Source organism: Heliangelus exortis, chromosome 3, assembly GCF_036169615.1.
Source record: "Heliangelus exortis chromosome 3, bHelExo1.hap1, whole genome shotgun sequence".
Taxonomy (NCBI): domain Eukaryota; kingdom Metazoa; phylum Chordata; class Aves; order Apodiformes; family Trochilidae; genus Heliangelus; species Heliangelus exortis.
This window is the reverse complement of record NC_092424.1, coordinates 62,792,622-62,804,784: the sequence shown is the minus strand read 5'-3', so window position 1 is coordinate 62,804,784 and position 12,163 is coordinate 62,792,622. Positions and strand designations below refer to the sequence as shown.

The window sequence follows — 12,163 nt, the reverse complement described above, 5'->3', positions numbered from 1 at the left end:
ATGTTTGGGCTCAAGCAGCTTTCTCTTTATGGAACTCAGAGCAGAAACAACTGCATCATTGTGGTTTCATCCAGATATATGGTACTGGTCCTCAAGATACATGAAGGAGGATGTTCCTGATGGACCGTTCGAGGGTTGGTTTATGTGAGCATGTGAAACAATAGCAATCTGATAATTTTTTTATTTTTATTTTTTTAGTAGAAGTTTCTGTATTTTTATTAATAAAAAGTGGCCATTTTAAGTACAACTTTTAAATGGATGTCTGTGCTGGGAAAAGTTGAGTTTCTTGGGCTGTTTTTAGTCTTTGAAATGGGGAAAACTGGGAGGTTTGTTTGGCTTTTTTTCTCCTACGCATCTTAAAGATGCTGTTGACATTTGCTACCTTCAATAACCTTCCTCATTTTCCATTGACTATGAAGAAAGACTGGACATTCTAGTTGTTTTGGTGGTCACTCAGGTATTGGCAGAAAATACAGCTTTTTTTTGTTGTTGTTTTATTTTAGCTAATTAAAATGGCAAAGCACAGGAGATCATCACGATTTTGAACTCTTTCTCAATTATTTTGAGGCCAGCAGCATACCCCCTGCTAAGACAAGTGAAGTCCTTCCCTCCAGAGGAAGCAAGTGATGGCTCTCAATTAGAGTGAGGTTACAGGTGGTGGTTGGCAGAACAGATGCTGTGGTGACTTAATGAGAAAGGCATTCAGAAAGTAAATTTTTGCAAGTCTGCTGCATTGAAAAATTAATAAAAGGGGGAGTAAAAGTGAGATGTAGCCTGTGGAGTATTGAATATTGGAAAAGAACCTGTGTGACAATGTCCAGTGGACAGTGGCACACAAGAAGCCCGGTCTGTTTTCCTACTTGGTGAAGAAATTACTTGAGTAGCCTCTAATTTAATTACTGTGAGTACTAGCAGTTCACTCATGCTTATCTTGCAGCACTGAGGATTTGTCAGATTTGAAAGTAAGGAGGGAGTATGGATGGACTGAAAAAGAGGATTTGTTTCACAGAATTTGCTTTTGGTAAAAGGACTTGGATGGAGAATTCTAGGACATTGCTTGCACAAATCAGATGCACGAGATCTGAGCTGCTAAAGTTAGTTCTCAAACCACATAAACAGTCACAGAACCACAACCTTAAAGGCAGATGCAAAATCCATATTAAAAGTTTGCTCTGTCTTTGGTTTGCACCTTTTTGATTCATGTCTACTTGGATTTCATTTGGTGTAGCACCTGTCACTGTGGGGTCCTGAATTATGGTGAAGCCCTCAAGTATTTAGCACATTTTAAAGTTTTTATTTAAAGAAAAATTCAGATTTCATAGGTAGAAATTTAATTTCTCTGCAGAGGTACAGCTAAGACATGGTCCTGTTCACTTTCCTTTCAGGATTAATAGGTGAGAAGTAAGAATAATTTACTGGTTTACTTAGCATATGCATCTCTAATCAAAGAATAATGTTTGAGTTAGAAAATGGGAATTTTTATGTGTCTACCTTAAGGTAGAATGACCTCTCATATAAGGAATGTAGCTGTAATACAGCCACCCAGGTACAGCCTTGACAGGTTATGTTGCATCTAGCCAGGCTAATGACAGGTGTAAATTGGTGCTTCCAGTCTAGTTTGAATTTTTCTTTCTGTGTAGCTAACAAAGATTTCCTTGAAAAGAAAGCTCAGGGAGTAGAAATTCTGGCTTAAAGTAGCATACCATCTGTTTCTGTTTTTTGTTGCTGGTATCACTGCATTTTGGGTCATTAAGTGGATCAGTGCAGAGTCTGGGTCCCATCTGCCCCCTCCACACACTCTTCAAAAAAAAAATCTTTTCAAATAAAATGTCAGGATTTGAGGGAAGGGTATATACTGTTCTCCTAAGTGTTACCTTTCTGTAGGATGAAAGTCACCAGAGCATCTTTCCCCTTATGAACTCTAAGCAGAGCTACCCCCTCCTAAGGTGCTTTACAGAAGTGGTACCCTTGCAACAGCTGAGTGCAAGAATTGGGTGCTGTCTGACATTTAACACTGTACTGCAGCTCAGCTGCTTTTTGACATATCTGAGTCGTTCCTCATGCTGTGAAAGTACACCGTGCTGTTGTGTGTACCTCGAGTTCTTAATACACAGTGGTGTTTTGAAATTCAAAGACGTCTTAAAACTTGGTGGTTTGATGTTGTGATAGCTGGCATTAAAGGATAAGACTCTTAAAAATCGTCTTTAAACTACAAAGGAAAATAATAAAACTAGTTATTTCTACTCATGTTCCATGAGATTTTTTTTCCCTTTTTCTTTCCTATTCCAAAGCACCTTCTGGGTCTGCACCAGCAGGTAGCCTAACAGGCTACCTCTGAAGCTGTACTTGCATCAATTGCTGATGCTAGTGCACAAACAAAGATGGACTGTTTTGGTGAGACAAGGCCCCATTGAAATCACTGCTAATAAGCAAACCAGCTCTGTTCACTCTGTCCCATTGAAAACACAGGAAAAGGATCAATCTTTGCCAAACTTGAAAGGCTGAAACTATTAGAGGATACAAATTATGTAGTTCTGTGGGTGTAAAACATATTTTTCAAAATAAACACTGAAACCACACCTGATCCTACCACATATATTAATCATATTCTGCGTGGGCTTGAAATATAGAAAGTTTTCAGCTTTGTATTCCTTTGTTTTATTGATGCAGGTTTGTTCTAATGAGTATTTAATATAAGCAGTGCTTCTTAAGTAGTAGCTTAGTTGCCAGATGCAGTGTGCTTCCTCACTGTGAAGCATACTCTATCGTAGCTTAGATTATTCTTAGCAAAAGGGCTTGCCTCTCTTAGTCTTACCCTAATGATTAAAAAACCAACCAGCCTCGAAGCCCTGAAGTAGTTAATAATATTAATTTGGGTATTTTGTTTTAAATTGTTGTACCTATGCTTCTCTAAATAAAAGCTGATATTAATCCTTTTAGTAGTGCAATCGATTTTTATATTTTTGTGAGAAATTGTTTTCCTTGTTAAGCATGTTTGAGTTGTCTAGTGTTGGATTGATTGTCATCTGCTTTTTAAGCAGAGCTCCATGATGTACTGGGTGATTGTTCTGAGAAAAGTGTCTCTAGTGATGTCATGTGCTCGAGTTCAATTTTCATGTGCTGCTACAGATGAATTAGTGTCCTATAGATATAAAATGTGGAAATTTTCCAGAATGTATTTTGTGGGGTTTGGGGTTTATTTAAAGTTTTTCAATACCTTTGAGTACATACCCCTTCTGTACTTAGAGTGGTCCATGTAAAATCCAGACTGCTTGAACTAGCCTGGTTTGCATGTGGCAGAGTTATACTTGCCTTTTAGAGCTGGAAATTAACTTTGGTTAAGATCCTTGTTAAAAGGGGTGTTTTTCTGGGGAAGCTGCCCCTTCTCTGTACAGCAGGCAGATCTGCTTGGTTCTGGCTAAATTAGTCAGTCTGACAATTAGTCAGTCCATTAGAGCCCATATGCTGAGGCATCAATGACAGGGTTGTGTTGGGTTTTGGATTTCTCTTTTTCCCCCTTTTTTTCTTAGTTTAAATACTGCATTAATGGAATCACTGATGGGTCTTCTGGTAACACTACATCAGTGAGATCTACAACCAAATCTGAGGTGTTCGTATAATATTTAGTGTATTGTTTGGCAGATTCCTGTAATGGAGGAGGTTAAAGAAAAGAGTCTAGAGAAATCAAACTTGCCAGCTTTGAAGCCAGAAAGAGATGCTGGCTGCACCATTAAACCCTTTTTCCTCAGTGTGGAGATACTAAGGAAGGCTTGGGCTAATCGTCAGCTCTACTTGTGCAGTCAACACTCATTCATTCAAGATTACTTGAGGTAGACACAAACATGCTCAAGCTGGGTCTGTGCAGACTCTAGAGATCCAGCAGGGTTTATAAACTCAGGCTCACTGCCAAGGCAGTGCAACTCTGCTGCTCCCAGACCAAGTAGGATCTGCTGTTTTGGAATTGAATGGAATTGAAGCTATTAAAGTCTGTCAAGCATGAAGGGTGTGGAGTTGTGTCCAGTGCTGTTCTCGGATTCAGGATCTCTGGAAATGTATTGTGAATATCTGACCATATGGATCAACTTGGGACCATTAGGGCTCATTAGATCAACAGTAGTTTCAGACCTGCTAAGCTTGGTCTTGCTTCCGTACATGTTTTTGTTTTCATTGTCTTTTTAAGTGCTTGTTCTTTAAGGTGTTTGTGGTGGTTTGTGTGTTTTGTTGGTGGTTTTTGTTTGGGTTTTTTTTGTTTGGTGTTTTTTTGTGTTTTTTTTTTTTTTTAAAAAAACCTCTTAACTCTTGAGTTCTGGAAAAATTTATTAGCTTTGTCAGCCCCAGGCTCACTTGACGTTTTCTGGGTATGCCATGTGGCATATAAAGAGCTGCTTGGATGCAAGCTGCAGAGGCACTGAGTTTGCTGATCAGGAACCAGCTCACGGCTAGTGCTGAGTCAGAGCTGGTAGACTGTGATTCTAAATTACCTTTAATTTCTCTGTGCTGTGATTCCCAGAAAATTTTGCAGTGCAACAGTATAGGAAAGTTTCCACTGCCTGATTTCTCACAGCCAGCATGAACTGTGATAGTGGACTGCTGACCACTGCACACAAAGCACAGAATGCTGGGTGGGTGCTGCTAGTTAGGACTTGCCTTCTGGTTTTACAGAGTACATAGGCATGTTACATACACTGAGACTATACATTTAAGAACTGCAGTTGTCATAAAGGTAATTAGCTTTTCTGTTTAGATTTGAAAATACTCTCTGTAAAAAATGCAGTGTGCTTAGACTAAGTCAAAACAATTTTAAGGTGATATGCTTGATAGTCTGCGGATTATTGTTACAGTACTCGAAATTAGATTTCCTTACAGAAATCGTAAATGCTTGCTTTCGTTTTTCAAGCAAAAGGTGATACAGTTCTTCTGGGTTTTTTCACACGCAGGTGCAGCAGGGACAAGTGGATATAAAATGCCCGATAACAGAGTGCAGCGAACACCTGGATGAAACAACTGTCCTTTGTAACCTGCCCCATGACGACATCATCAAGTATAAATATTTCTTGGAACTCAGCCGCATTGACTCCAGCACCAAGCCATGCCCTCAGTGCAAGCACTTTACAACCTTCCAGAGGAGAGGCCACATTCCTACCCCTGCCAAATTGGAGAACAAATACAAAGTGAGCATGCTTGCCAGAGCCACGGGTTAGACAGTGACACAGAAGTTGGACAGCATTTGGTGTGCTTAATAAATGAGCTTGCTTGCATCACTAGGGATATGTGCAAGCTGTTAGGAGGAATATGAATTTGTTGTACATTAGGGATTATTTAATTGATTTCTAATAGTTCAAACAGTTGAACTTCAGTCCATATTTCTTTGGCAGGTGGCGTATTTTTGTCCTGACTCACAGTTTAAAGTGTTTCGTCTCTGACATGCAAATAATAGTCATAATCAGAAGACGGGGGAAAGAAAGTTACCACTGTCACTGATTATTTTATATACAGAACTCCAGCAAAGATAAGTTTTCCTTGAAGCTTAGAGCAAATGAATTCTGGGCATTTACAGTACTGGGTTATTGGCTTGCTCCTTCCTTAGAACTAGAGCTTTTGTCTGTTCCTCTTCTTGGTTTTGATTTCTTCAGTCCCTTACCAGAGGTTAGACATTACTGTGGTCTCAGCAGTCACAATACAGGAAACTTGAGAAACAGGAATGTTGTAGAAGTCTTTTTTTTTTTTTTTCTTTTAGAAGAAGACTGGCTTTTACTGTGATTTTCTTTAATGATAAAAAGCAAGAGATGACAGATAAACAAAACTTATTGCTCCTGAAGGTCCATCTTCATTCCAGAAAACAAAGGTTCAGTCTGCAGCATCATGTTCTTATGTTATTTTTCCATCCGGTTATTAGATTTGTTGTGGTTAATTTCATGATTGAGCTGGCTTTTCCTGGACAAACCAGTTCTCCTCAGTAGGAGTTTAGATGACTGTTTAGATAGCCCTAATTACACAGTATGAGATTCAGCCTGGTATGGAGATTAAAAGGTAGAAGGTTCAGTGGGGTTGAAACCTTGGTAAAGCTATCCCTTGAGTTATGGTTCTTACATGTATCAGTGCAGTGCATGAATTACATGACACAATGTCTTTTGGACTCAACATTTTCAGATTGTTGGCATTTTGCATGGAACTGGAGAAACTAAAAACTACAGGTAAATTCTTTCTGTCCACAACCATTCTCCTTCGCCCATCTGTCTAGCGTTCCCTCAGGTGTAGACAGGATATGCAGTCCAGGACACGTTAGGTGTTGTAATGCTTCTTCAGCAACTTCCCTTGAAGCACCAGAGGCTGTTCCTGACCCCAGTGATGTGGGTCATAGGGGGGCTGAAGCTGTTTTATCATGGAACGCCAACTCTGAAAATGTTCCTCAAAGCACAAAATGGGTCATTCTGCCCACCTCTCTTACGAGTTAAAATGCTATAGTTAAAATGCTCTCACCTCTTCCCACCGAATCGTAATCATGGGAGGCTGTGTGATGCATGAAATAGTGCAACCCAGCAGCAGTTCCCTCGTCCTGTGGTGATGCATTATGTGTAGCTCTGATCTGCAGGGTTTGCATCTCCTCCTAGGAACAGACTGTCAAAATGTGTCCTTTGAGCTGTGACCAGGTGTTTGGAAGAATGTCTGGTTGGTGCTAGTCAGAAATATGATTAGCAAATTGCTAGCAAACAGCACAGACAATCATAGTCCTGGGCTTCAACCTGCTCCTGAAACTCACTATTTTCTGGCGCAGTTCTAGTGACTTGTTTGAAGCTTAGCAAAAGGAAGGCTTTTCCATCAAGGGTAAAATTTAAAAGGAAGACTATGTATAAGATACTGTATGTGAGTAATGACACACACACACACACACCTATCTGTGGAGCATAATTATCTCGGTTTTGTGAAATCCTCAAGTGAGCGTTTGTATGGTAACTTGTCTGTGCCTCCAATTATAAGATCTTGGGACGTACAGACTTGTTTTCTCCTACATCTAGCATAGGAGACATCTCACTGGAGGCTGGGAGAGACATATGTTCACATGCAAACAACATAAACAGCAGTTGCACCAAAGGAATTTGAACCAGCACTGGAAGGAAGTGCTGCCCTCAGGACTGAGCCGCACGTGGTCGAAGCCTACGCACGAGTCTGCTGGTAGGATCACTGCACACAAGGGCTCAGTGCCAGTACCCTGGCTCTTCTGTACACTGCAACAGGAAAACACTGTAAAATCCAAGAGTACATTTGAACAGGTGCTTTTGAAAAATTCTTAATGGAATTCCTCAAACTCGATACACGACTTAAAATTGTAAGTAAACTTAACAGCTAAATTTAAAGAGGAAGCAAAGTTATTAATTTCCTGTTATTAATATCTGTTTTATGTCGGATAAGTTGATCTAAGCTTAGCAGTTCAGGTTGCTGCTGATGTTTTTAGTTTTTGAGATTGAAACCTGGTGCTAAGCCTAGAGTAGCCAGTACATGTATATTGAGAGAGGAAAGGAAGGAAAAGGATATCCAAACGTTTTTTCTCCCATTGGTGTTACTCAGGACAGCTCAGTAGAGCAGTGGGACTGTTTAATTACCTATATCAAATATTTGTATCATAAATGGATCCAGCTTTAAAAATGCTGCTGCCCCCTTCTCTTATGACCTAAATTGGGAGTGAATTACTTCCTTGTAGACAAAGATCCTAATAAACCTTCAATCAAAGCTGGCATTCCAGATTTGCAAAGGAAATTGTCAGAAATTGAAAAATTGGTAGTTAAGTTCCTATGCGTGGAAAAGATAAAGAATTTCACAAGAGTTAGTGTATTGGAGTGTTCTGTGAGGAGCTTTTTTGATGTGCTTTTTTTTCTTCTCTGTTCTCCTCTAAGCCCTGGATTTCACCTGTTTTTCTCATGTCAATTCTTTGTCCTGCCACCTGCTATGAAGAAGCAGTTCTTGATTCTCTAACAATTTTTTGCCTTTTCATCCTGTAAGGTTCATAATATGGTTTTCTTGCTCACTTCTGTCAAGAGCTACAGATCACATAAAGGGCTTAAGTGCTTGGCTCTGGAAACGTAAATGTTTGGGTTTTGCTTGGGATTTTTTGTTTGGTTTTCAACATAGGTATTATATAAACAACCTTTTGCTTTAACTAAAGAGTTTCTGAAACTCGGTGCTCTAGAACTAGTAGGAATCTGTACTTCCACAGATGTTATAGTAGAGTGGATCTGTGTCATTTTGTATCAGGTTCCCTTCTTTCAGATCAGATTTTAACCTTGAGTAGCAGGTATCTTCAGCACATCATTTCCACCTGGCTTGAGCCCAAACTGCTGAGGACATGGTGATTTTGCCATGCTCTCCCTCTTTGCTCTCAGTGTTTCATTCCTGCCAGCTTTCTTTTGCTTGTGTTGATGTTTTGGTGTCACACTGGGAGCTGGATCAAAGATCAGCTCCAATGGGATACAAGATTTGTTTGTTTTGTTGTTGCTTATTTTCAGATGGTACAAGAGACAGGATGAGTTGGTGACGAGGAGGCAGCTGTTTTGGCAGGAGCCCATATTTATTTTGGAATAAAGTGATGCTGTCGCTGTAGCTACAGATTGTAATTCATGTAATCAGTCAGTTGCACAAATAATTCAGCCAGCCTGTTATATGGCCAGCATTCAACTAAGCAGAGAAAATCCCACTAAGCTTCTTGAAGCTTCAGGCTCTCAGTATTTTTAATGTGCAGCAGTTTTGCTTTAATCATCTCACATTGAGCAATGTTTTTTGTTGCTGTTACCTGCCAATTTTGAAGGCTCTTTTCCTGGGAGGTGAGGAAAATGATAGAATACTTTGCAGTATAGAGCATAGCTAAGAAAATGGAAAATGTTAGCCTCCAAGGTCAGTGTTTCAGAAAGCTGAGAACCAAAAGGGTTAGTGTGAGAAGTTGTGTAATCTTTTCTATTTCGAGGGAAACTGACCTCCAGAAGTTTGTGTCTATATCCATCTTCTCAATTCTGATCAACTGAAATGGAAGTAATAATATAAATGGAAAAATGTTTGTGTGAGAAAAAAACATACTTGAAAAAAAAACTAGATTAATGTTTGTGGTTTTTTTTTCCCCAGGTATAATTTGTCTTCTTTGCTGAACCATAATACGTTTTACCACTTTAAATTATTATTATTTACCACTTTAAATACATTTTACCATGATATAAATTAAAGGCATTTCTGTGTCCTCATTATGACAATTTCATGCTGATGGATAAAGCAAATCGTTCTTGACTTTTTTTTCATTTTAGAAAACCAGAGAGACTGGAACAAGAATCTGAAAGAAAGACTGCTGTAATTGCCCTGTTTTCCTATTTCTTAACCACACTGGTGACACACTGTTGCCAAGTTTGAATAGGCTTAGGGTTTTGGTTCAGGCCACTAATTCTAAGAAAAATAAAGTTCCTAAGGGCTTAAAAGAACATACTTCTCTTTCCTTGCTTAGTATATGTTCATACAGCATTGAACACAACAGATAAGACAAGTGGCCCATTCAAACTGTAAAAACTGTTTACCAGTTCAGATTAACTTCAGTTAGTCAGGGCCATTCATGCTAACAAATGTTATTCTCAGTTCACATAGTTAATAGCCTCATCCTGTGCTTCAGTACTTCCTAAGTAACATATTCAGAAACCTCTGGTTTCTGTGTGTTAAGTATGTATCTTGGTGGCTGGTATATTTCTTGCAATTTTATATAGGCTATAATGGAGCCTGCAATGAATTTATCAGATATTCACCAAAAAAAACGCCAACAAACAAACCGAAAAAAAAACCCCAAAAACCACCAAAAAACCAAAATCAAAGCCACAAAGCTAATGTTTTTAACTTAGAACTTTCCAGATCTCTTGGTGCAGTTTTGTGTTTTTTAACATCCATCTCAAATGTCTGAATACTTCAACTGATAAACGCTTTCAGTTTGCAGGACATCTAATTGTGCCTAGAAGCTTCATCTTTGGCTGAGGCATAATGAATACTGATCTATACAAGGCAATTCCTGCTATAATCTGCCTTCCCAGCAGTAGATCGCTGTGACATGCATTATTGAAAAAAGTAAATTAAAAGCTTGAGGTGGGGAGGAAGAAGAAAAAAAGTTGCAGAGATAATACTGGGCAGGATAGTCAGTGGTAATCTAATCTGTTTCGTGTGTATTGGTTTCAAAGGGATTGTGGAAATGTAGATCAGTGCTCTTGTGTCAGTATGGTTAGCAGCAATAAATACCCTATACTTCAGGTTCTTCAGAGTAGGAATTTTTCCTATTGAGCTGTTGTTATTAGAATTCATCTGGGAAGCAGAGATGCAGGATAGTGTGTTTCCTTTACTTTGGCATCTGAGCCAGCCTGCCAGAAAATCAGAGAAAGGACAACAGTTATGGTGGGGTTTTTTTGTTTGTTTTATACTTTTATCTTTGCCATGGGTATTACTGTGTTCTCATGCAAAAAGTTACAATGTTTGTAAATCACAACTTGCAGCTTTATTGGGGTATTTCCCTCCATACAAGTTTGATATGTTGTTCTTTCCTGTTTTGTTTTTCTTTGCTGCTTACCTGTGTCTTCACTAATGTTTTTGGTTTTTTGTTTGTTTGGTTTTTTTTTTTGCTAGAAGCCTGTGTTAAGTGCAGTTTTGTTCTGTTTGAGGTTTCTCACTGTGTGCCTTTGCAAAAATGCCTCTTTGTAGCTATAGAAAATACTAAATCATAAACGAACAGAATACACAATATCTGTCTGAGTCTGCTTAATGGTTACTGACATACATGTTAATGTGTTGTCATAAGAAAAAAATCTTTCAAATTGTTGATACTGCTTTGCTTCTTTGAACTTTAGCCTTATGCCCAGGCAAAAGATTCTGAAAAGGGGAAAATGGTATTTTAGGCATTGTGAGAATTTTAATCTGTAGAATGGATTGGCATAAAGAGGTAAGATGAGGTGATGTATTAAGTAACACATCATAGTCCACTATTAAAGGTAAAATATTTGTTAAATATTGCAGCACGGGGGCTACATAATTTCATATAAATGCGATGACTGTTGCACACTGTTACTGTGTAAAAAACCATTTGCTCTCTACAGGTGGAGTTAAGGCAACCACTGAAGAATAGGTCAGCTAGGGTCATAAAAATGCTCAGCTTGAGACATTATGTTAATGGAGTTTTTAACGTGGAACATTAGAGGCAAAAAACTAAATGCTGTGTCTGTATAGAAACTGGGAATAAGCATTAAAGGTAGCAGAAGGCTTCATTTCTCAGTCATACATCAGAGATCAGATCAGCTTTGTATCAGCATGCTGGTAGTGACGGATGTAGGAATTGCACATATAAATAGTAATTTTGGCTGCCCCCCAGCAAAATACTTAAGGGAGATCAGAAGACCTGCTTTGGACTCACAACTGGAGCCAGGGCAGCACAGCACCAGTCGGCGTGCTTGAGCAGAAGGCACAGCAACTGCTAGGAGCAAGGACTTGGGAAATACATTCTGGGGGCTCCACATGTGCCTAGACCCTAGGATAAAGTTTCCTGAACAGGACACACACTGTGCATGGCCAGCACAGACACATCTGTGATGAACACAGATAGAACCAAGGAGTCTTTTTTGACTGGTTGAATTCCTCAGTTCCATCAGTTGGTACAAAGCCAGGGCAGTGCCAGGCATGGGCTGCAATTGGAGCTGATGGACAAGGCTTGGCAGTTGCTTGAGAGATAGATGTGCCTTCTCATCTTTCAGGCTGGGACGTTTTGCTGCCAAGCACTGCAGAACTGAAGATGTCTCAGGAGCCTAGATTTGCCTGTGTCTAATGTGGCTTCTAGTTCTTGCTTTTCTTAGTCACAACCCAGGTAGGAGGGCTGTCTTTCATCAGATAAGCACCTGCAATGTGCCTCTGTTTATAACTTCTACTAACACAGCAAGACTCTGTAGCCTTTTTCAAAAAAAATAGGCAGGCTCTGCAGGAAGACATGATTGCAATAGTATCTGTTTGATGCAGTCATCTAAAACCCAGGGAACAGGAAGAATAGATCTTTCCTCAATTTGAGCAGATTGGCTTGCTTTTTTTTTTTTTTTTTTGCTGTTAGGTGTAGCCAGTGACAAGCAGGTTGTTTGGCATGGTCTCTGCTCACCCGTATGCAATCAAGAAA

At 39.3% G+C, this 12,163-nt stretch overlaps 1 protein-coding gene across 4 annotated transcripts in view; it reads left to right on the top strand.

The window, feature by feature from the left end:
• Positions 1-12,163, top strand: part of RNF217 (ring finger protein 217) — a 64,777-nt gene that overhangs the window by 25,485 nt on the left and 27,129 nt on the right. For all 4 annotated transcript variants that reach the window (XR_011725284.1, XM_071741029.1, XM_071741028.1 and 1 more), the window contains exon 2: positions 4,938-5,171. Coding sequence is in view for 3 of the 4 variants with exons in the window: in XM_071741029.1 (XP_071597130.1) it covers positions 4,938-5,171 (234 nt within the window). In the remaining variant the exon portion in view is untranslated. The remainder of the gene's footprint in view (positions 1-4,937; positions 5,172-12,163) is intronic.